The sequence below is a fragment of the Oryctolagus cuniculus genome, chromosome 15 (assembly GCF_051225735.1).
Source record: "Oryctolagus cuniculus isolate XC-2025 breed Fujian yellow rabbit chromosome 15, ASM5122573v1, whole genome shotgun sequence".
NCBI lineage: Eukaryota > Metazoa > Chordata > Mammalia > Lagomorpha > Leporidae > Oryctolagus > Oryctolagus cuniculus.
Genome location: NC_142881.1, coordinates 904902 through 929389, shown reverse-complemented (window position 1 = coordinate 929389; position 24488 = coordinate 904902). Strand labels below are relative to the sequence as shown.

At 58.0% G+C, this 24488-nt stretch overlaps 1 protein-coding gene across 20 annotated transcripts in view; it reads left to right on the top strand.

The window, feature by feature from the left end:
- The window catches only part of JAKMIP3 (Janus kinase and microtubule interacting protein 3), a 92023-nt gene that overhangs the window by 29411 nt on the left and 38124 nt on the right, over positions 1-24488 (top strand). For all 20 annotated transcript variants that reach the window (XM_089313792.1, XM_089313789.1, XM_089313794.1 and 17 more), the window contains exon 2: positions 15490-15743. In XM_089313792.1, coding sequence (XP_089169918.1) covers positions 15609-15743 — 135 coding nt within the window. In that variant the 5' untranslated portion in view covers positions 15490-15608. The remainder of the gene's footprint in view (positions 1-15489; positions 15744-24488) is intronic.

Genomic DNA, 24488 nt, shown 5'->3' with positions numbered 1-24488 from the left:
GGGCGCAGACCACCTGCTCCTGTCCACCTCGCGGCACCAGGTGCCTTGTAGAGGGTGGGGCCAGGTGTGTGTCCCCGTGGCATCCTGCTGGAAGGTGCTGGAAGGAACCAGTGCTTACCTGTGCCTCAGAAACTTCTGGGGCTGGCACCCAGATGGGCTCAGCTGGCAGTGGTGTCACAAGGCATGGATCCCCGGCAAATCCTGTTCAGGCTCTGAACCCAGTGAAAGGAGTCCCATGGTTCTGTCTAGGATTTGACTCTGGAGGGTTGTGACAGTCCAAGACCAGGGCCTCTGCAGGTTGGTTAGCCCCATGCCGAGAGTATGGAAGATGGGGAGCTTGGAGCCTCCAGCTGATGGGCGGGACATGGAGTTCCCCGGGGCCAGGAACCCCACCCCAGCCGTGCTGTCTGCCTGGGGCTCCCTGCTGCTCGTCCTGGGTCGGCCTCGCCTGGCGGGCAGCTGTCCCCTTCTGACTGAGGACCCAGGGCCTTCCTGCCTGCAGAACCCTGTGTGGGTCCTGGTGGGGGTGGGCAGCCATGGGGAAGCTGCCTGGGAGGTGGAGTCAGAGGTCTAGAGGCTGGAACCTTTTGTCCCTGCTACACCCAGGTCTCCCAGGCCCACGCTGGGGTGGTGGTAGAGAGATGGTGGTGGTGGTGGTGGTGGTGGTGGTAGTGGTGGTGGTAGTGGTGGTGGTGGTGGTGGAGACGGTGGAGATGGTGGTGGTAGTGGTGGTGGTGGTGGTGGAGATGGTGGTGGTGGAGATGGTGGTGGTGGTGGTGGTGGTGGAGATGGTGGTGGTGGTAGTGGTGGTGGTGGTGGAGATGGTGGTGATGGTGTGGTGGAGATGGTGGTGGAGATGATGGTGATGGTGGTGGAGATGGTGGTAGTGGTGGTGGTGATGGTGGTGGAGATGGTGGTGATGGTGGTGGTGATGGTGGTGGAGATGGTGGTGGTGAGGGTGGTGGAGATGGTGGTGGTGGTGGTGATGGTGGTGATGGTGGTGGTGGTGGTGGTGAGGGTGGTGGAGATGGTGGTGGTGGTGATGGTGGAGATGGTGGTGGTGGTGATGGTGGTGGTGGTGGTGATGGTGGTGGAGATGGTGGTAGTGGTGGTGGTAGTGGTGGTGGTGGTGGTGGTGGTGGTGGAGATGGTGGTGGTGATGGTGGTGGAGATGGTGGTGATGTGGTGGTGGTGTGATGTTGGTGGTGCAGGTGGTGGTGGAGGTGGTGGTGGAGATGGTGGTGGTGATGGTGGAGATATTGGTGGTGATAGTGGTGGTGGTAGTGGTGGTGTTGGTGGTGGTGGTGGAGATGGTGGTGATGGTGGTGGAGATGGTGGTGATGTGATGATGTGATGGTGGTGGTGGTGATAGTGGTGGTGGAGATGGTGGTGGTGGTGGTGGTGGTGGTGGTGGTGCTGAGATGCAGCAAGATCTTGATGGTGGGGAGGTGTCAAAGCAGGAAGGAAGGGCTGGCGCTGTGGCGCAGCGAGTTAAAGCCCTGACCTGCAGTGCCCACATCCATATAGGAGCCAGTTCGAGTGCTGGCTGCTCCTCTTCCGATCCAGCTCTCTGCTATGGCCTGGGAAAGTAGTGCTTGGGCCCCTGAACCCACTTGGGAGACCTGGAAGAAGCTCCTGGCTCCTGGCGTTGTATCAGCTCAGCCCTGGCCTTTGCGTTTGGGGAGTGAACCAGCGGATAGAAGACTTTTCTCTCTCTCTCTCTGGCTCTACCTCTCTTTGTAACTATCTTTCAAATAAATAAAATAAATCTTAAAAAAAGCAGGAAGGACCTTGAGCCTTCCCCTCTGCGTGTGGTCCCCTGCCGGCCATCTAGGGGGCTCTCATCGGGAGGAGTTAGAACTCAGACTGTCCCTGAAGCTCACGGGATGCGGGGCACCGCCCTGGGTGAATCTGCCCTCATCCCCATGTCCACAGGTGTCCGTGGCTGGCCCCCTGCTGCAGCCAGCTGGCGCACCCATTTCAACTTTGTTAAAAAGCACAGTCTGCCCCTGTGCAGCCTGCGTGGCCTGCACCGGGTGCACTCTCGGAGCAGAGGAAGATGCACCCTGACCAGAAAGTGAGGCTGTGGTGGCGCTGGGCCGAGGGGTTGGTGGCCCGGGTGCTTTTCCAAGCCCATGGCTGCCGGGTGTGGTCAGCAAGTGCTCGCTGAGCTCCGGAGTGGCGGTCAGTGCATCGGCTGCCCAAGAACGTACCTGAGTCTCGGCCAAACCTGCCTGGGGTGTCCTGCACCCGAGTGGGCCGTGGGGGCACAGCGCAGGGGCGAGTGTCCGCCACGCTGGTGCCCTGTGGGGTCTCAGCACCCACTCCAGGCACCCACTCAGGTCCACCTCTGGACAGTCCATCCGTCATCCCCCTCAGAGCACTTCTTAATCTGCCGCTTCTGAAGTCTTCAAATTATGACTTACCACGCGGCGTCCATGTGGAGCAGATCCAGATTGTTTCTAGGTCTTTCCATGTTCTCTTTCTGCATGTGTGCATGCACACATGTATGTGTGCACCAAGTATGCATCGCATCATGAACATGTCTGTGAGTATGCACACATGTCCACACACATGTATAAACACATGTGTCTGTACACACGTGTGTGCCTGCATGTGTGTATGTGTGTGTGCGTATTTGTTCCTGTGAGTCCACAGGCTGGGGGGGCGTTTCTGGAGCAGCCTGGCACCTGCCTTCCCGTGTTGTCGTATTTAACTAAAGAGCAGTCCGATCTCCTGGCTCTTAAAGAGCCCCTGAGGCGCCTGCTGACCGTCTTGTCCCGAGGGACCCCTGCTGCAGTGCTGGGGCAGTTGGAATGATTCTGGACAAATCCAGAAAGAAGAGCCGGTGTCTGTGCACAGGTGATGGGCTTGGAGACAGACACTCGATCCCCTGCTTCTCTGAGACTCCCCAGCAGGTACTGGTGGGACAGCGGTCCCTGGTGTGTTTTCTGTTTCCACAGAGCGATTTGTTTATCTGAGAGGGAAAGGTAGCCCCATCTGCTCGCTCACTCCCCAGACGGCTGCAATGGCTGGGGCTGGACCAGGCCGAAACCAGGATGTGGGATTCTGTCTGGGTCTCCCACATGGGAGGCAGAGACCTAAGCACTCGGCCATTCACCACCTTCCCGGGAATATCGGCAGGAGGGGCCTGGAGGCTGAGTGTGCCGGACTGCAGCCGGCACCCCAGCGTGGGTCCTGGGGTCACGAGTGGCTGCGAGCTGCACCACAACACCCGCCCCTTCCTGTCACGTGGCTGTCAGGGACCCTCAGAAACTCCCTGGGAGATGCATGTTGTGAAAAGCTGTGCAGGGATTCAGATACTTTCTGCACCAAAATGGACTTATTTTTTAATTCCAGTGTCTCTGTACTTTTTGAAGTCCCTCATACTTTCTCATGGAAGATTTTAGAAATTGAGGAAAGGAGATGAAAAAGAATTACATTCTTCCAGCACCCATAAATTATTAAAATTTGGGAATATTTCCCTCTTTATTTTTCTTTGTTTTTGGCATGGTTAAGATCATTCTATCAGTTAGTTTTGTTTTCTGCCTTTTCCCCTTGTGTCACCAGCCTTGATTTTTAGAGTAAATGTGCCTTAGATATCACTTTGCACGATGCTTCACTGTGCAGAAACTTAATTGTTTAGGTTGTTTGCAGGCTTTCCATGACACTGCAGGTTTGGTCGAAGTGTTTCCAGTCCTCTGTGACTCTTGCTTCCTGCCCTCCCTGGCAACACGCCAGGCGCACATGCATCTGCTTCTGCCCCCATGGAGTTCTCTTTTCTAGAATCGCTATAAATGGAATCGTACCGTAGGCATTTTTTATTTTTATTTTTTGCCAGGCAGAGTTAGACAGTGAGAGAGAGAGACAGAGAGAAAGGTCTTCCTTCTGTTGGTTCACTCCCCTAATGGCCACTACGGCCGGTGCTGCGCCGATCTGAAGCCAGGAGCTGGGTACTTCCTCCTGGTCTCCCATGCGGGTGCAGGGCCCAAGCACTTGGGCCATCCTCCGCAGCCCTTCCCGGGCCACAGCAGAGAGCTGGACTGGAAGAGGAGCAACCAGGACTAGTACTCGGTGCCCCAACCGGGACTAGAACCCGGGGTGCCGGCGCTGCAGGTGGAGGATTAGCCAAGTGGGCCACGGCGTTGGCCAACCGTAGGCATTTTTAAGGGCTGGTTTCTTTCACTCATAATTATTTTGAGACTTGTCCATGTGATTGGACGTGTCAGGAGTTTTTTTTTTTTTTTAGATTTATTTATTCGAGAGGTAGAGTTGCAGAGAGAGACAGAGAGTTCTTCTGTCTGCTGGTTCACTCCCCGAATGGCCACAACAGCCAGACCTAGGCCAATCTGAAACCAGGAGCCAGGAGCTTCTTCCGGGTCTCCCATGTGGGTGCAGGGGCCAAAGGATTTCACCTATCCTTCGCTGCTTTCCCAGGCCATAGCAGAGAGCTGGATTAGAAGTGGAGCAGCTGGGACTTGAACCAGCGCCCATATGGGATGCCGGTGCTGCAGATGGAGGCTTTACTGGTTGTGCCACAGCGCCGGCCCCCCTCCCTGTTTATTTTAGTCATTTGTGATTTTCTCTTGTGAATGTGTGTGGCATAAAAGTGTGCAAATATTGCAAACATTTTATCAGATTTATTTGTTTCATATTAGCTTAGTGATATTATAAATGGTATCCTTCTGAAAGAAAATTGTTGGGGCCGACGCTGTGGCGTAGCTGATAAAACCGCCTGCAGTGCTGGCATCCCATATGGGTGCTGGTTCAAGTCCTGGCTGCTCCTCTTCTGATCCAGCTCTCTGCTGTGGCCTGGGAAAGCAGTAGAAGATGGCCCAAGTGCTTGGCCCCCTGCACCTGCATGGGAGATCTGGAAGAAGCTCCTGGCTCCTGGCTTTGGATCAGCCCAGCTCCGGCCGTTGTGGCCGTCTTGGGAGTGAACCAGTGGATGGAAGACCTTTCTCTGTCTCTCTCTGCCTCTCTAACTCTGCCTTTCAAATAAGTAAATAAATCTTTGGAAAAAAAAAAAAGGAATGAAATTGTTCCTAGTATGCAGAAAAATAATTGATATTAGAAGTTTTTTGACTTATAATCCTTTTAATTTGCTAAATCCACTTGTTTGTTATGGGGTAGATTCTTTGAGATCTTAATTTTTGAATAAAAATTATTTACTTCACATTTATGTTTGGTGTACCTTTCAGTTTTGAGTGTTTTTTTTTTTTTAAATACAATGTTGAGCAGAAGTGGTGAGAATAGATGTTCCTATGTTGGAAGATTTTTCACTGGCAATGGTAGCATAGGTTTCTCACTGTCATGCGGTGGTTAGCACTGTTTCATTAAAGATGTATTTGAAAGGCAGAGGGACGTACACATCTGATTGTTCACTCCCCAAATGGCCATGGTGGTCAGGGCTGGGCCAGGCTGTAGCCAGGACCCAGGGCTCCAGACAGGCTTCCCGCACGGGTGGTGCTTGAGCCATGATCTGCTGCTTCGCAGACCACGAGCAGGAAGCTGGGCTCTGACCTGGCGCTCCAGTGTAGGATGTGGGGGTGCCAGGCAATGGCTCGGCCCACGGTGCCACGGCATCCGCCCGTCCTGTAGCATCTTGGCCTAGTTTTGATCCCTACTGTGTTGGTCTCATAAAATGGTTTGGGAAGTATTTGCATCTCCTGTTTTTCTGGAGGAGTTAATTCCATCCTTGAATGTGGAGCTCAGCAGGGAGTGGGTCTGTGCGGGGGTGAGTGTTTCCCTGCATCTCTGTTGTCTCCGGAGTGTCTGTAGGACCTGTGGGGGTGGCTCCTTTGTGTTCCCGTCCCTGTCGCTTGTGCCTCCTTTCCAGACCTCTGTCAGTGTCACGGACATCTTTAAGATGCATCTTCTGGTTCTATTAATTTTTAGATCACCATTTTTCTGTTTAAAATGTATTGACTTTTGCTAATATCTTTATCTCTGTTTTGTTTAGCTTGCATTTACTGTCTTTTTTTCTGTGATTTTAAAATGGAATTGTAGCCTAGGAATAGTTATAATTAGAAAACATCATTATATTCCAGTATAAACATTTATTTCCATAATTTACACTTGTTGTACCACTTTAGCTGTGTCCCATAAATTTTGATATATTGTGCTTCTATCTTAATTCAGCTCAAAATATTTTTCTAATTTCTTTTTTCATTGATGGGTTATTTAATTATGTTTTAAAATTTACAGATATTCAATTTTTTTCTTGATGTCTCTATTTTGTATTTTTGCTTCAATTTCTTTTAGACTGGAGAATTTAAAATTTTAAAAGATTGTTGAGATTTTTAATATTTCCTGCATATAGTCTGTCTTGAATGTTTTATGCGCATTTGAAAACATGGGTGGTGCATGCTACAGATGTCAGGTCAAGTTAGTCAATGATGTTGTTGTGATATTTTATATTCTTTGTAATTTCCTGTGCCTCCGGTTGTAATTGTGAATATTCCCACTCCTCCTCCTGTGTCTGTTGGTTTTGTTGTGTTTTTGGAGCTCTGTCAGTTGACGTGTGTATTGGCATTGCTGTGTCTCCTGATGTCCTCACTCCCTATCATTGAGCAGTGTCTCTTCTTATCCCTGGCAGTGTTCCTTGCTCTGAGATCCTCATTGGCCACCATTAATACAATTGCTTCAGCTTTCTCCTGACTATAGAGTGGTATTTATTTATTTTATTTGAGAGGCAGAGTTACAGAGAGCGAGCGATCGATCTTCCATCGCTGGTTCACTCCCCAGGGGCTGCAGCTGCTGGGGCGGGCTGATCTGAAGCCAGGAGCTCCCTTGGGGCTCCCCCAGGCTGCAGGGGCCCAAGTGCTGCAGTCGTCACTGCCGCCGCTCCAGGTGCATTAGCAGTTCAGGGACAACCCAGGGACTCTGATGACGGGGTGCGGGCGTCCCAAGCAGTGTCTCCACCGCTGTGCTGCACGCCAGCCTTCTTCTTTTTAATCCTTTTGAAAGAGACCAGGTCGTTGAAGGCAAAACTAGGAACAGTCGTTGTGGAGTTTGCAGCATATCTAGAAGAACCAGAGTAGAACACAGCATAAGAATCACAAGTGGAGCTGGGACCTGCACCCAGGTGTCCTGCCGTGGGACGTGGGCGTTAGGAGCAGCAGCTCAACCCCAGTGCCAAGTGCCTGCCCCAGAGCTCACCAGTTCACGTGACAAGGAGTGGGATCATGGCCCACTCAGAGCGCTGCAGCTGTCACCACAAATGGAACATTTCCAAGACCCCAAGAGAGACTGTGTGTCGGTCACTGCCCACTGATCCCGCCCTGGTCCCCGGTGGCCACGCCTCTGTGTCCCTCCCCCACAGGCCGCCTGTTCTGGACATGAGCCTCTGTGGCTCATGGGCTTTGTCACAGGTTCCCGTTTTTTTTCAGGGCTGAGGGACACGGCTGTGTCTCCTGGTGGACATTGGGTTGTCCCGTGTTTCAGCTGTGGCGGACATTCTTGTACCCATTTCAGATTGGATGGGTGTGACACTTCCATGTCGAGCTGTGTGGCTGGATGGGTTTGTGACTCCCTGTGTCTGTGAGGGGTCCCAGGCTGTCTTCTGAGCAGCTGCACCAGCTTCCATCCCCACTGGCACACAGGAGTGTCTCCTGCCCCTGCCTGGCCTCGCCTGTCCTGAGCCCCGCAGGTGCCCCTCCCCTGGGGCAGGTGCATTGGTTTCTGCTCCTGCCCCAGAAGACCCGATCCTCAGCTCCTAGGCTCTCTCCCTCTCCCCGGGATCCTTAGGAGGAGAGGATTTGTCCCCCTTCCCTGGGACTCAGACTTTGCTTTGTCTGAAAAAAGGACTCTGGGAAGTGAGGGGCGCCTGATACCCCAGGGCCGCGGCCATTCTGGCTCCTGTGCTGCGGGGCCGTCAAGTCCCCTAGCTCTTTGCTGGGGGCCCAAGCACAGGCTTCCTGGGGAGGAGCTCGGGCTGCCCCACTGCGAGCCACGCAGACCCGGGCCCTCCATGGCCTGCACAGGGTTTGCCGCCCCGGATGCCTTCGGCTCCCTCCAGGGCTCAGGAGAGGGCAGGTCCTGCCCACAGGCGCTCTCGCTGGCAGGTGGGGCTCACCTTCCTCGTGGTCTGCATTGGAGCCAGAGAGGATTTTCTCGTGTTCTTTAAAACCCCTTTGTTCTCCTTTTTCATAAATGACCCGATAGCTGCCAGCTTACCTGCTCTCACCGTCCCCTTTACAGTCTCCGTTTGTGTGGTCGCAGTATCTGTCGTGTCCCCGACGGGAACGGGACTTCAGGTGGCTGCCAGCGCCCTGTGGCAGCACACATCTGCGTGGATGCGGGGCCTCCGAGGGGGACCGGCTGATCGGTCCTCTCGTGGGTTCTCTGTCTCTGAGGCCTGGAGCCATTCTCCGCAGAGAGGTGTTAAAAGCTCACTTCACTGTTCCCAGGGCTTCTAAAGCTTTGATTTTTTCCACCTCGAGTCTCTTTAATCCATGTTCCGTGGGCTCATTTTTCTTGCAGTTAGCAGCCAGCCGGCCCGGTCCTGGTGAGTGACGTTCTTCCCCATCCCCCGCTTCTCAGACGCCAGGCTGGGCCTGCTCTGGGCCACGTGGTCTCCGGCCAGGCGGCCTTCTTGAGCTCCTTCAGCAAGGCTGCGTTGTCACAGCCTCTCCCCTCCCCCACCCAGCGCAGGCCTCACAGCCTCTCCCCTCCCCCACCCAGCGCAGGCCTCCCTGCAGGGGCTCAGTGGACACTGAAGGATCGGCCACAGTAACCGTGGCCACCATGTGTCTGTGCCGTCCACTGGGGCTGGGCCATAAAGCTGGACACGCCCAGGGCGGGAGCAGCGCTACAGGCACAAGGCAGTGGAAGAGGAAGAGGCCTTGTGCCCTGGCCCCTGCTCCACTGCCTCCTCCCTCCTGCCCAGACCTGTGCTCCTTAGGGAGACCCAGTGCCACCTGCAGGCCCTGTGCCCGTGCAGTCACGCAGCCCCACCTCGCACTCGGAGTTGCGCCTCTGGCACTAAGGCCCGTGTCCCTTCCCTGTGCTACCCACACGCACGGTCATGCTGACCAGCTGGAGAGAATGCTGGCCATGACCGTGCGCTGCCTTGGGGTTCTGAGGTGGGGCTGACATCACGGCGCTGGCCGGCTGCATTCCTGTTTCTCGCAGGTGTGGGAAGTTAGAATTCACCTCCTCCCTGTCCTAGGACTGAAGTTCATGTTTAGTTTCAGTTTTTAATCCAAACACACAGGACCACCATTGGCTGCACTGTGACCAGAGTGGAAACTGAGCCACAAAAGATGAAGGGGCTGTGGTGTGCACATGGGCTGAGGCATATATGCAGGCTGTGGCATGTACACGGACGTGGCGTATACACAGACAATGGTGTGTGTGCAGGCTGTGGCATGTGGCATAGGTTGCAGGGTGTAGCATGGGTTGTGGCAGTACGCAGGCTGTGGTGTGTGGCATGCGTTGTGGCATGTAGTGTAGGCTGTGGCGTGTACATGGACTGTGGCATGTGGCTTGGGTTGTGGTGTGTACCGTGGGCTGTGGCGTGTAGTATGCATGTGCAGCCACTCTTTGGATTTTATTTCAGTTGTGTAACACACATGGCATAGACGTTCCTCACCCGACCATTTGTGGTGCCCGGCTTCTTCTGTCGGTGTGGGTTTTCCTGATGATCGGTGACGCCGGTCATGCACGGCTTCCTTGGAGACGTCTCTCAAACCCTTGGCCCATTTTTAACTTGAGTTACTTGAGTCATAGGGACTCCTGCGTGTTCTGGGCATCACCCTTGCCAGATGTTTGACTTGATGCTCTGGCGACTTTCGCTGTCCATTTTGCTGTCAGTTTTTCTCTTCCTGTGGCTTCTGGTGCCTTGGTGACACAGCCATGGAGTCGTCAGCAAGCCACAGGATGCCGTGGGTATTTGCCTTTATTTTCTTCTGAGAGTTTTACGGTGGGCTTGGGACCCCCGCCCATTTCGAGTTACCTTTTGTCAGTGGTGAGAGTGAGGGTGCAGCTCTGCTCCCCTGCGTGTGGGCGGTTGAGCAGACGGCGCTGCCCTCCGAGTGGTGGGGGCAGGGTGTTTTTCTTTTTTCTTTTCTTTTCTTTTTTTTAAGATTTATTTATTTATTTGGAAGGCAGTTACAGAGGTGGGGGGTGGGGATCGTCCATCTGCTGGTTCACTTCCCCAACGGCCACAGTGGCAGAGCTGGACTGATTGGAAGCCCGGAGCCTGGAGTCTCCTTGAAGTCTCCCACGGGGGTGCAGGGGCCCAAGGACTTGGGCATCCTCCACTGCCTTCCCAGGCCACAGCAGAGAGCTGGATCAGAAGTGGAGCACGCAGGTCTCAAACAGGCTCCCTTATGGGATGCCGGCATTACAGGCAGCGGCCCAAACCAATACGCCACAGTGCCGGTCCCTGGTGGCAGGTTTTTACCCGTGCCCGAGCCCAACTGCTCCCATGGGCCCATGAGTGTGTGTTTATTCCTGGGATTTCTGTCCCACCGACTGTTTGGCTGTAGCTTTGAGACAAGTTTTGAAGAAATCCCTGTTTTCTCGCTTGGCTGGCCGGGGGCCGTGCCCAGCATCCACCGGTGTCAGACTCTGGTCCAGGACCGCGTCCTTCCATCCTCAGGGCAGCAGGTCCTCCGGGTGCGTGTCTCTGGCCCAGCAGGGAGACGTCCTCTTCTCTGTAGGACTCCTGCTGTTGGACTGGGCACCTGACCGTCCAGGATAGCCCCGCCCCTCCCCCCAGCCACAGGTCCCTCTGCTCCTCCCTCTCACAGGGTCCCTTTGTGGTGTCCGTGGCCTGGTCCCAGGGTCACCACCGGCATGCTGGGAAGCCTCCGTCCACTCTCCCAGAGCATTTCCCGGCCGTCCCTGGGTGCTCAGAGCACGAGCACCCTCTCCCTAAGGTGACCGGCCTCTGCTGCTGGATCAGCACACTTGTGTTCTTGAGAGACCTTGTGATTTTGAAATACTCTAGGTTTTCATGGATCAAATGGTATGATACTGAATATTTTAGATTTACAATAACAATGTTTGTGATTTTAAAAAATAATTTATTGTTTGAGAGAGAGAAAGGCAGACAGAGAGCTTCCATCTGCTGGTTCATTCACCAAATGCCCACAACAGTCAAGGGTGGACTAGGGCCAAAGCCAGGAGCCAGAAGCTCAATCCGTGTCTCTGTAGGAGTAGATGGGCAGGAACCCAAGGACTTGAGCCGTGGCTGCTGCTTTCCAGGGTGTGTGTCAGCAGGAAGCCGGAGTCGGAGCTCAGCCGGGACTCAAACCCAGGCATCTGGGATGTGGGGGCCGGACAGGTGTCTTCACCCCAGGACTCGGTGCCCACACTCAGCAGCAACGTTTTTTGTAAAAGCGCTTTCTGTACAAGCGCTTTAGAGCTCTAAGCACCTTTTGTATGACAGCTACACAGGATGTGCTAGCCTGAGACAGAATCCAGCTTGAACTAAAGAGTAGAATTTGAAGAGGTCAGCAGCCATGTCATTGTGTCATTGCGCTTGGGAGCTACTGGCCCCGCCTCTGGCACGGCCGGCCTTTCTGGGTGGGGCAGGATGTGTGCCGTAGCACCTATAAGTGGAACACTGGCTCCCGGGACGTTCTGTCCAGATCTGTTTGCAGTGCCATCCTGGGAAAGATCCCTTTTCCCTAGAGAGTTGCTCCAGGAGTAAAGCCCTAGACCTGGGTGGCGTCGGCCCCGGTCTGCCTGCGCCAGGCCGTCATCCACAGAGTGGCAGCCCCTGTGTCCCATGGAGCCCCTGGGCCTCAGACCCTGACCCCCTGTGCTGTGGTTGCTCGTCCTGTTCCATTTCAACTTTCCACCAACACCCTGCTCGCCCACCCTGTGTGTGTGTGTGTGTGTGTGTGTGTGTGTGTGTTTCTTCTTCTTCTTTTTTTTTTTTTTTTTTAGGTTTTTATTTATTTGAGAGTAGAGTTACAGACAGTGCGAGGGAGAGACAGAGAGGTCTTCCCTCACTGGTTTACTCCCCAACTGGCCGCAACAGCCAGAGCTGTGCTCATCCGAAGCCAGGAGCAGATGCTCCTCCTGGTCTCCCACGCGGGTGCAGGGCCCAAGCACCTGGGCATCCTCCACTGCCCTCCCGGGCCACAGCAGAGAGCTGGCCTGGAAGAGGGGCAGCCAGGACTGGAACCGGCACCCACATGGGATGCCAGCGCCACAGGTGGAGGATTGACCTACTGCGCCATGGCGCCAGCACCAACCCCGTGTGTTTTAAGCTAACATAGTTCTCAAAAGGACACACACATCTTTTCTCACTGTCTCCAACAGAATTCTCATCATTAAACTTGAACTGCAGAATGAAAAAGAGGTTTGCAGTGCTGAATGTGTGTCTGGTTGCACAGAGCACCTGCTGAGCTTGCGAAGTAGTGTGAGAGCTGACACAACACAGAGAAGCCACTGCCCTCAGCATTCAGCGTCAGCGGTGCAGAGCTGTGAGCCCCAGGGAGGGGACACCCGGGAGTGGCCCTGGCGGCCGTGGGGCTCTCCTGCTGCAGCCCGGGGTGCACAGTTGGCGCCGTCTGTGTGCTGCTCAGGGAAGCTTTGCCTCGGCTGAGGGCTGTCTGAGGGTTATCACTGCACCGGTCACGCAGTCCCTTGGAAATGCTTTGCTGCCTGTAGTAGGGGCTGGATGTCTTCCTGGGGCCGGGCCCTGGACTGCGCCGTCAGGTGAAGAGGCCGTCTTCGCTCAGTCGCAGGTCAGCGGCTGCACAGCTGCTGGGCTCTTCTCGAGCTCTGGCGCATTCCTCGGACGGTGGGCTGTGCTTGTCCCCGTGCCCCCATCATGCTGACCTCCCCTGCGGAGGTCCTGGCGTGGGGAGCGTCAGTCCTCTGCCGCCAGGGCCTTTGTTCTTCTCGACCCTCTGTACTTCATACACGGCCCAGGGCAAGCGGTAGGGACCGGGCAGCCCCGCCGGGGCTCGTGGTGCTGAGCCGACCGCAGCTTTCTGAGGCGTCTCGGGGACCATGTGACCCTGACGGAAGCAGGCCCACGGTGCAGTCGGGTGTGCAGGGCAGATACGGAGCGGCCCCCCTCAGTCGTGTGCAGTGACACCCTCGACGGCTGTTTCTCACTGACACAGCACAGCACCGCCTGACCCCACGCTGCGCGTCTCTGTCCTTTCTGCCTGGCAGAGCCACACTGCCGGGCCTTTGTCAGATTGTGACCCGTTGGGGGAGCACAGCCCTGAGCATGGGCCATGCCCTCCACTCCCTGTGGGGCTGCACAGGGGTCTGTGGCCCTCCCCAGACCCCTCCACCTGTGCCTCGGATTCCTGTGGAGACGAATCCCAAGCCGTCACCTTCTCTGCAGATAGATGGCAAGGAAGGCCCGAAGGCCGTGTCCACAATCCGGGTGGACTGGATCTCCCCGCGGGTCACTCGGAAGTACACGTGGTGCCGAGGGGTCCCTCTGGCCTCTCAGTGTCCTCCAGCGATGGCAGCATCAGATCCAGATGCTGGGCACGCACTGGAGGCCAACTGCCCTCATCACACTGGCCCCGTGGTCAGGAGCACCCGCGGCCTCTTGCCAGGGTGCTCAACCCAGGGGGACACATGGGCACCCCGAGGCCCGTGCACACCGACCCTTCACAACGGGACCAGCCCCAGCGCCTCCACCGAGGGCTTCAGGAGAGGATGGGGAAGTGCAGTGTGGTTTACGCCTCCTCGGGGGCCGCCTGCCAGGTGTGTGCTGTTACCTCAGCGGCTCCTGCAGCGCCAGGACCCAGAAGCAGGCCTGTCCTCACGTTGGCGGCAGAAGCTGCCCCTCAGGGTCAGCGCTGTGGCATAGCACGTAACGCCACCGCCTGTGATGCCAGCGTCTCACATGGGTGCTGATTCCAGTCCTGGCTGCTCCTCTTCCAATCCAGCTCCCTGCTATTGGCCTGTGGAAAGCAGTGGAAGATGGCCCAAGTGCCTGGACCCCTGCACCCATGAGGGAGACCTGGAGGAAGCTCCTGGCTCCTAGCTTCAGCCTGACCCAGTCCTGGCCAGGTGGCCATCTAGGGAGTGAACCAGCAGATGCAAGATCTCTCTGTGTGTCTCTCCCTCTCTGTAACTCTGACTTACAAATAAATGAACACATCTTTTAGAAAGAAACAAAAAAGCTGCCGCTTGGGCCACCCCTAGGAGGACACACCCTGTGAGTACTGGGAAAGGCCTGGAGACCCCTCCCAAGCTGGACACAGCTGGGCCTTCCCAGAAGGTTCTGGACTCTTCTCCTGTGGTAGATTCAACTCCGCAAATTCTCAATGCTGACTGCGTGAGCAGTGCAACGTGTGGGCACTGAAACAGTCGCTATCGGTGCCGTCCCCGGCTGCCACCCCTCAGCCCCCACTCGCTGTCCATGGTGCTGCCTGCTGTGTGTGACTCCATCTCACCCCTCGGGACTGAGCCTGTGTGTGAGGATCCAGCAGTATGGACTGTGGTCCCTGTGGGAATGGTGCCCCCCGCCGTGACCTCTAACCTTGTCCTTCTCTGTGCAGCTGGACAGCCCCCAGCTGGCCCCAGGGCTGTTTCCTCCTCGTGGGCAACTGCAGGACAAGGTGTGCCCTCAGCCCAGGACCGAGTACGAGGTTGGCCACTTGGCGTGGGCTGGCCAAGTCCCCACGTGGCTGAGGGCCCAGCAAACTGAGGAGGGGTTTCTGGGCGACGCAGCAGCTGGGTCTCGCCCTCCATGGCCTGTGCGTCTCCTCCAGCCTGGCTCCGTCTCCTGGTGATGGACAGGCTACAGGAAGTGGGGCATGGCCTGACCATCCCATATACCCTGGAACCGTTCATGCCCAGAGCTGCCTTGACCGGGGTGGGGGCTGGGGCGGAGCTTGGGATCCCGGGAAGCTGTTGGTCAGAGTGACAATGGTGGCGGGGAGGGGCCAGGGTGTCCTCACTGCAGGCCACTCTCGGCATCTGAGAGCCGGGACCCAGCCAGGGCGCAGGCGTCCCCACGGTGTCTCTTTACACGCGAATAGGAGGGGAGCGAAGCATGGAGGTCCTCCTCCTCTGGACACGCTTTCCCAGCAGAGGCTCCTCGGGCCTGCACGGCCTTGGTGGGAGGGAAGAGCCCACGGAGACCCCAGCTGGGCTGAGGGTGAGCCTCTCTCAGTTGCGTAGAGTTTGCTGGGTCCTGGGAGGAGCTGGGGTCGTGGCCTTCTGCTCCCCGCCGATGTCCGTGGCTCACGGCCACCGTTCCGCTGTGCTGCCTCACGCCTGAGTGTGATTCTGGGCTGGAAGTTGGGTGCCTGTGCGGCCATTCGGGGCCAGAGAAGGGAAGAGAATGGATGCGCTGGGCCTGCGCCCCACTAGGGGGCGCTGCACGGCGGAGGCAGATGACACTGTGGCCTGAAGCAGTTCCACACAGTGGGCTGTGTCCTCCATGCTGGGGTGGGCGTGGGTGAGGGGCCTGCCACAGGCACGGGAGCCCCTGCCTTGCATGGGGGGCTGGTTGCCCGGTACAGTCTGCTCACCAGGTGTGCTTTCCTCCAGGTGAGCGAGAAGATGTAGCCGAGTAGCAGCCACAGCCACACCTGCCGAGAGCTTGGCCTGGACACCCGGCCCAGACGCAGCACCGTGCCTGGGACATCCCTCTGGCCATCAGCCTCAACATGTCCAAGAAGGGCGCGGGCAGCCGGGCCAAGGGGGACAAGGGGGAAGCTCTTACCGCGCTGCAGGCCGCCAATGAGGAGCTGCGAGCCAAGCTCACGGACATCCAGATCGAGCTACAGCAGGAGAAGAGCAAGGTGGGCCCAGCCCCTGCCCCCAGGGCGCATGGGAGGGCGTGGCCAGGTCGCACAGCCCCCCCCCCCCCCCAAGTCCTGGGAGCTCTGGACGATGGCTCTGGGGAGGGGGCAGTGGGCGGCAGGGGAGACGTGAGGGCCCCAGGGTGGCAGCCATGATGGCGGCCCCCACCCCACAGTGAGTGTGCAGAAAGGAACTCCTGATGTGTGTGTGGACCCTGGGGGGCTTTGCCACTGAGGGTCTCCCGGGAACTGACCAGTGGACCAGTGAGCCCAGGAAGTCAGACTTTTGGAGCTTCCTGATGTGGAGGGACGGCACTGTGACCAAATCCCCAATGCCGGGACACGCCCAAAGAGCCCGGGGCCCCAGCCAGATGCACTGGCTGTGGGGCTGTGCTGGGGCCTGAGGGTGGGCCTCTGGGGGAGCAGGGAAGAGGCTGACCAGATCTCCTGCCATCTGGGGCACGACCTTTGCCCTCTCCTCTTGTCCCACCCGGGGAGCCAGTGGGCGGTGGGCATGGTTCCCCGGGAAGGGGAGGCAGAGAAGGAGGTGTCTGGAGGTCAGTGTCCGTCGGGGCTTTGGAGGGAGCTGGGGTGTCAGGCGGGGGTCTTCCCAGCTCTGGCTGCGATTCTCTCCCTGCCTCTGTGTCCGGTGGAGGCCATGTGGCCCGGAGGAGCAGGGGGTCAGGTTGCTTCACTTCCAAGCCCCCCAGCCCCATGCTGCTCACCCTCCTGCTTACGTGGGAAGAAGAACCCAGTTTGGGACACGTGAGGATCTTTCTGTAAATCAGGCTCTGTGGGACGCCCACCCACCCATTTCACGGTCTGTGGAGCCCTCTGCAGGAAAGCTTGAGGCCTGCCCTGGGCCCCCACCTCGTGCCCGGGATCCCTTCTCCCTGACAACGGACAAGGACAGCACCCACCTCGTGCCTTTGCCGTGGGGCTGTGCTTCCGAGGCTCCAGGCCATGGCTGCAGCCAGCACAGCCTCTGCTCTCTTCCTGGAAAGTGACTGGGTGGAGACGACACACGCACGCGTGCTGCCCGGCGGTGGGGGCTGCCTGCTGGAAGGACCTGTGTCAGCAGGTGCTTGCCCAGATCCCAGCTGAGCTGCACGTCCACAGAACAGCAGACGACAGCACCGAAAGGCCCCGATGTGCTGCCTGGCTGGGGCACACGGTTAGCGGCCATGGGGCGCACGGTTAGCGGCCAGGCCTGGGCTGTGTCAGGGGATCAGAGGGGTCACACGGCGTGCGCACCCCACAGGAGACGGCTTGTTGACATACGAGGCCATGAAACCCAGCGTCAGTTTGGGTGGAAGTAGAGCAGTTGCCGTGTGCGTCCAACTGCAGCAGCAGCTTTGTCAATGCCCATCTGTCCCCTGTGTCCCCAGGGTGCACTCCTCACCGAGCCCAGGTCTGTGGCAGGGCCTGGCCAGGGCTCGCGGCTACTGGGGCTGTGGCTGCTCCTCTGGGCGGCGACACCATGGGTGTCCGTGGAGGTGGTGACCTGCCTGCATTGTTGGCACAAGCTTCTCAGGGGACAGAAGGACCGCTGAGGAACAGCCCCTCTGACCTCTGCGTCCCCAGACCCCTCACGGCGGGGCTCTGTGTGTGTGTGCACACGCATGTGCACACGTGACCTGCGGCCCCTCGCCAGGCTCTACAGCTGCCTTGGGCCTCACCAGCACGAGGGTAATGGACGTGGTTCTTGTGAGCTATGGAGAGGCAGGAGGGTGCCTCGCTTCTCTCCCAAGCTGTGGGGGACTTGGCCTGCTGATGGCATTCGGGCTGCTTCCTGTTCTCAGTGAATGCAGCAGCCTTGTGTGTCTGGGCCCGCATGCGTGCACACCGTGTGAACATGTGTGCAGGACAGGTTCTCGCAGGTAGAATTGCTGGGTCTTTCAGCAGGTGCTGCTGCCCCCAGAGGAAGCTCGGCATCCTTGCTGGGTGGGGAGGGTGCTGGTGGCCCTGGGGGACCCAGCACAGCAGAGCTCGACATCACAGCCCTGGAGGTGCAGGGGGCAGCTGGGCCTGCTCCAGGGCTGGGGGGCTCAGGCGCTGGCCAGGTCCAGTTCTTAGCTGTCTGAATGGGCATAAACGCACACCTTGCAGCTCTAACAGGTAAGGTGAATTACACTGTGTAGCTGTGGGGTCTCTCTCTGTGATGGGCATAAACGCACACTTTGTATCCACATGTGATCCAGGGTATAAGCATGTACTTTAAAATCTGCTTGTCTTTTTTTTTTTTAAATATTTATTTATTTGAAAGAGCTACAGAGAGAGAAGGAGAGGCAGACAGAGGTCCTCCACCCGCTGGTTCACTCTCCAGTCGGCCTCAACGGCTGCAGCTGCGCCGATCCGAAGCCAGGAGCCAGGAGCTTCTTCCGGGTCTCCCACGTGGGTGAGGGGCCCAAGCACTTGGGCCATCTTCCACTGCACTCCCAGGCCACAGCAGAGAGCTGGATTGGAAGTGAAGCAGCCGGGACTTAACAGGCACCCATATGGGATGCTGGTATTGCAGACAGCGGCTTTACCCACTATACCATAGTGCTGTCCCCCCACCTTTTAAAGATTTATTGATTGTCATTTCAACTATGCTGATGTTAAATATACCATTTGGCTGCAGGGGGAGGGTAGGGGAAAGCAAAGTGAGTGGCTGGGGCATCTCTCAGGTCCCCATGCCTGGCTAATGGTGGCAGCCACGGACAGACACAGGCAAGATGCTGGGTCGTGCTGGGAGGACCCGAGGCCTGACGTGGACGGATGGGGCTGCCTTTACTGAGTGGGGTCTGGGCGGGGAGCCTCATGAGGGGGCTGTGCTGTGAGGGTCTCACCCCAGAGACCCACCATGGGCGGTTGAACAGAGGTCGCCAGTGGGCGGCTGAGCAGGGGTCTGCTGTGTCTCGGGGAGCACTGCGCCTCGGATGTGGGTCCTGGGGTAGTACCGGGGGACGTGACCTAGGGGAGAGTGCAAGGTGTCGTGTGGGGCATTTAGGTATTTATCCAGAAGGCCAGGGAGGGCCAGCAGGGCAGCCACAGTGCAGCAGCTTCCGGAAGGCTCCACCGGCCTGTCTTCCAGGTTGTGGGCGTTCGGGCAGGTTCCTTTTCCCTGGCTCTTCATTGTGCTCACTTGTGTTCTTTTTCAGCCCTTAGTGCCAAGCCCGGGTCTGGAATTTTAAAGAGGGAAGTCCTGCCTTCCGCTGGAGGGCTGTGCAGGGAGAACATTTCCCAGCAGGAGCTTGGGCAAGGCCTGGGGCCTGGGTCTGCCCTGTGTCTGCAGTGCCTCCCTGGCCCTGCCTGCATCCCCTCCCTCCATCTCCTCAGCCTTCCCCATAACAGCTCAGATTTCCAGGTCAGAGGTCACTTACACTACCAGGCTTTGAAAGACCCTCCCCTCCCCAGCCAGCTCCTTCGGTTCTGCCTTTCTAGGAGATTGGTGTATTCGGTAGCTAGTTTTACTGGGAAGACACAGTGACAGAGAAGCGGTCTTCCATCTGCCGGTCCACTCTCCAAACAGAGGCAACACCTGGGGCTGGGTCCGGCAAAGCCAGGCGCTCCATCCTGGTCTTCCATGGGGGGCAGGGGCTCCCAGGTGCATCAGCAGAAAGCTGGGTCAGCAGCTGATTGTGGGCTGTGGCGTCCAGCGCCCCAGCCCCTGCCTCTGTCCTGCCTTTGGTTTTAGTCCCGCATTTTAAATGGGCTGTGTGGAATCCCTGTCGTGACGTTTTTCTGTCTGAACCTTGGTGAGTAAAAGTAGTTTTCAGAGAAGTAGAGGAAGGGTGGGTTGTGCTGTGAATGGAACTGGGACGCCTGGCGGATCTCTGATTCAAAGCTTATTTGTTCAGGACTGACTCCAGTGTGGTTTCCATGTAGATCAAAAACTTAGTGAGGGGTCTCCAGAAGGCTCAGAGACGTGCGAGGAAAACGCCGTGCTAATCCCATTCCCGCAGACCCTGGAGTCCCCTGGTAAAAGCCACGAGGTGGGGTTTGATTACTTAGAAAGTTTTTAGGGCCCGCGCCGCGGCTCACTAGGCTAATCCTCCACCTAGCGGCGCCGGCACACCGGGTTCTAGTCCCGGTCGGGGCGCCGGATTCTGTCCCGGTTGCCCCTCTTCCAGGCCAGCCCTCTGCTGTGGCCAGGGAGTGCAGTGGAGGATGGCCCAGGTGCTTGGGCCCTGCACCCCATGGGAGACCAGGAAAAGCACCTGGCTCCTGGCTCCTGCCATCGGATCAGCGCGCTGCGCCGGCCGCAGCGCGCCGGCCGCGGCGGCCATTGGAGGGTGAACCAACGGCAAAAGGAAGACCTTTCTCTCTGTCTCTCTCTCTCACTGTCCACTCTGCCTGTCAAAAAAAAAAAAAAAAAAAAAACTTAGAAAGTTTTTAAATCTGTAAGGAGAAGAAACATAGTGAAAAGATTGGAAACAGAGTGTCTGACAGCGGAGTCCACAGCGGGCAGCAGGTGCACCTAGTGGAGCGCCAGGAAGCTGCGCTGTGGGGGACGCAAGGCTGCAGTGGAAAAGGACCCAAGTGGGGACTTTGCGGTGCAGGGAGGGGCCGGCAGGTGCAGGAGGAGGACGGCCACGGCGTGTGGTGGCATCCGTGGCGGTGGTGATGATTCAGGAGCCACACGGTCACAGGGGAGGCAGCTGGGCCGGGACCAGCCTGGTCCTGGTGTGCTGGGGCCTCCTGACACTTGCTGACCTCAGCAGACTCCCAGGGGGCTGGGGGCTCCCCTGCCCTGACTCCCCGTGAAAGAAGGGGCAGGGGCACCTCGTGCATTGTCTGGACCTGAGACTGCAGTGCTGGGCAGCCGAGCCTGATGCACACCCCATGTTAGATGCTTGAGAGGTCAGACGGTGCCAGGCGTGTGGTGAGAGCTCACCCTAGGGTGTGAGGGACTCTGTCTTGGGCATCTTTTTTTTAAGATTTATTTATTTGAAAGAGTGAGAAGGGAGGGAGAGTTCTTCCGCCCGTTGACTGGTTCACACCTCAAGTGCTCACAATAGCCTGGTTTGAGCCAGACTGAAGCCAGGAGGCAGGAACTTCATCAGGGTCTCCCGTGTGGTGGCAGGGGCCAGGCCCCATCCTGGCGGGCACAGTAGCTGGAAGCTGGATCTGACACACGAGTTGCTGGCCCTCTAAGCAGGCACTCGAACCTAGGATGCAGGCCCCAGGCAGTGCTTAACCTGCAATGCACCACATCAGGTGTCTCCTAAAGGGGACTTTTGGGGCACTGGCAGGCACTCCTCGGGGTTCCCAGCCTGTCTCCATAGCCGCGAGGACAAACAACACAAGGAGAGGCAGGAGGGCAGAAGGTCCTGTGCCCACCCTGGCCGTGTCCTGGAGCCCGGAGAGCAGAGGCAGCAGAGTGCGGTCGGGTGAGTGGCATCCATAAACCCATGTGTCCCTGGCGAGACCATGTCGCTCTTCTGAGGTGACAGGTGCCTGCGCTTCACCTCAGGGCTGAGAATGGACAAGATCCGCACGTGCGCCTGCAGGCCCCAGACAGGCAGCTGCCGGCGTCGCCCAGGTGTCCAGTGCCGGAAGCTCTGACAGCAGCGCTGGCAGTGGGGCCCTGGGGCCACGTCTGTTAGGTAGGAAGTCAGGATTAACCTGTGTGTGTGTGAGAAGAGCCTGCCCAGACCCTGATAACCTCCCAGGTGGTCCCAGCCCTTCCCCTGTGGAAATCTCCCAGGAGAATTCTCTCCTCAGGACCAAGTGGACTACCTGACCTGATAGCATGGGGCAATACAACCTCCACAGAGGCCCTAAGGGAAATCTGGGCGGGGGGATATGCTTATTTTCACCCAGCAAACTTCCCTAGGACTCCCCATCCTTTGTCCTAGAGGAGAGGGGGAGGGGATAAAGAGACTCCCTTAAAAACCTAGGGATTCTGGGGCCAGCGCTGTGGTGTAGTGGGTAAAGTTGCCGCCTGCAGTGCCAGCATCCCATGTGGGTGCCGGTTTGAGACCCGGCTGCTCCTCTTCCATTCCAGCTCTCTGCTGTGGCCTGGGAAAGCAGTGGAAGATGGCCCAAGTGCTTGGGCCCTGCACCCACGTGGGAGACCTGGAGGCTCCTGGCTCCTGGCTTCGGCACAGCTCCAGCCATTGTGGCCAGCTGGGGAGTGAACCAGCGGGTAGAAGACCTCTCTCTCTCTCTCTTTCTCTCTGCCTCTCCTCTCTCTCTGTAACTCTGACTTTCAAATAACTAAATCTTAAAAAAACAACAGGGAGTCCAAGGAAAGACTGCGCACTCAGCTCTTTGCTGTCTGCCGAGCCGCCAGCCTGGCCTGCCCGGTGTGTTCTCTCCATTCGACCATGTAGCCTCGCTCTCCCCCAGTCCGAGCGATTGGGCGCTCTGTCTCGTGAACACAGGAACCCACGGCTTCCACGGCCTTTTCTCTGCTGACACGTCCTCTTCCTCATTCGGGTTACCTCCCTGCATCCCTCGGTCCCTGTGGCCAGTGGGTGGAGGCCCCCTCCCTCGTTGAGTCCCCACAGTCAGTGGGCGGAGCCTCCATCCTTCAGCCATGACTGATGGGCGGAGCATCGCGGTTCCTAGAGCCCTGTCCTGGCACTTCCTTGGCCCACACTGGCAGCAGCACCTCCCAAGGAAGTGCAGGCAAGGCTTGCACTGAGTATCCCCCAGCTGCTGGTGGCCGGCGGCCGGAAGGGAAGGAGGCCCCTGGGGTGCTGGTTCCCAGCCCGGCCCTCCATGCTGTGTGCTGTGACCTGAGCGCTGGCCAGGGGGCAGGGATCTGGCCCTTGACCCTGCCCAGTTCTCCCACCCTCGCTGGTGGCTCCGACTCAGGGGCTCCTGGTAAGGCCAGTCTCATGGGCTCTGCCATGCCCAGCTGTGTGACGGCTGCCCCCAGACCCTTCCTCCTCCCCTGGACTCTGTGAGCCACCCCATGGCCAAGAAACACACACGGACGAGGCTGGGTCTTCCTCTTGGAGCTCGGCTTTACCTGGAGGACAAGGCTGCCCTTAGTGCGAGGGCAGCTGCCCCGCTCTGCCGGAGTCCACTCACCCCAGCAGTGAGTGAGGCCCTGTTTCCTGCACTGTGGGGCGCCGGGACTGGAATTTCTCTGCAGTAAATGGCTGGGAGACTCCTGAGGGGCAGCCTGAGGGCTCACCCCCAGGAGAAGAGGATGGCCAGTGTCGTCATGGGGAAGTCACAGCAAGTGAGGCTGCTGAGAGAACGTGTCCAGCATGGGAGGGGACAGAACAGCCCCAGTGGAGGAACGAGCCAGGCAGTCCGTGAGCACGCTCCAGGGTGTGCAGCCCCAGGAGAGCCGGTCGGGCTGACCACTGAGGGGGCCCTGGGAGTCTGCAGAGGCTGGGGGCGCCCAGGCTGTGTGGGATTAGAGCTTAGACAGCTGAGGGGAAGAACATGATGCCAGGAGCAGAACTGCTGGGCCGGGACCAGGAGCCGGAGGGGCTGAGACCCACTTCCCTGTGCCCTGGGAGCCCCTGCTGTGTTGTAAGAGGCGCCAGAGCCACTCAGGGTGGGGGGGTGCCTGGGACCCAAGCCATGGGCATTGTGCTTCTAAAGGTCTCCTGTGCAGAGTGGACCATGGCGGGGGGACCAGTGAAGAGAGGTGAGAGGTCTCTCCTGTGCAGAGTGGATTGCAGGGGGAGTGAGGGGAGGTAGAGGTTTCCTGTGCAGAATGGTCTGCAGGGGGAGTGAGAGGAGGTGAGAGGTCTCTCTTGTGCAGAGTGGTCTGCAGGGGGAGTGAGGGGAGGTGAGAGGTCTCCCCTGTACAAAGTGCACTTGGTAGGAGGATGGGGAGGGGTGAGGTCTCCTGTGTAGAGTAGGCTGCAGGGGAGGTGGCAGTGAACAGGAGGTGAGGTGAGAGATCTCATAGCCCTGGGAGAGGGAGCAGGGATGTGCAGCCGTGGAGCTGTGGGAGGCCATGGAGTTGTGGCTGAATGAGAGAGGGCCCTGGGTGGCCGTCCTTCTCAGGGTCCTGTCAGCACCTGGACAGTGCTCGTCGCTCATCACCTGAGAGAGAGGTGAGTGGGGGAGGAGCTGTCCAGGACAGGAGGCTGACATCTCATGGGGGCGTGGGGGAGGGTGTCAGCACTGTCTGTTGTGCTGCCGAGGGCAGGAGATCCCCATGCGTCTAAGACCACGGTGCCATGGGAGCCCAGCTACTCGGAGTTGGAGCCAGGGCCCTGACGTGGCAGAGGCAGCCAGGGTGACCTCCGTGTGACCACAGGGCACTGTCCTGATTTCCTAGGGTGAATCTAGATTTCAGCTGCTCTGTAATTCTGCGGATCATGGGGTGATCATGTAGCCAATGGCTTGAGCAGCTGAGGGAAACAATGTCAAGTGAAACCTTGGTGTCCCTGACACCTGTAGAGTAGCCACCCTCCGTCCAGCCTCGTGGCTGTGAGCACAGCACCGCTGAGATTAGGCTGGGGGACGATGGGGCGGAAGGCAGGGGACGAAGCTGGCCTGAGAGTCCCCGGCCAGGGTGCACCCTGCCCTGGGGCTGTGTCCAAGGGGAAAGCTGCCCCTGTTCCCAGGGCAGTCGTCCAGGGCCTTGGGTTTGCCTTCCATGCCTGTCCTGTTCTCAGGTGGACGCATGTGTCCGCCCCTCGCTTCCCGGGCCCCAGCTGAGCTCCCCGCGGAGCACCCCTGCTTGTGCACGATTAGGTTTGACGTTGGATTTTCATGCACACTTCCAAGGGTGACACTCGTTGTTTGCAGAGACGAGCGGCCGAGTCCCCGCCCAGCGTGCCT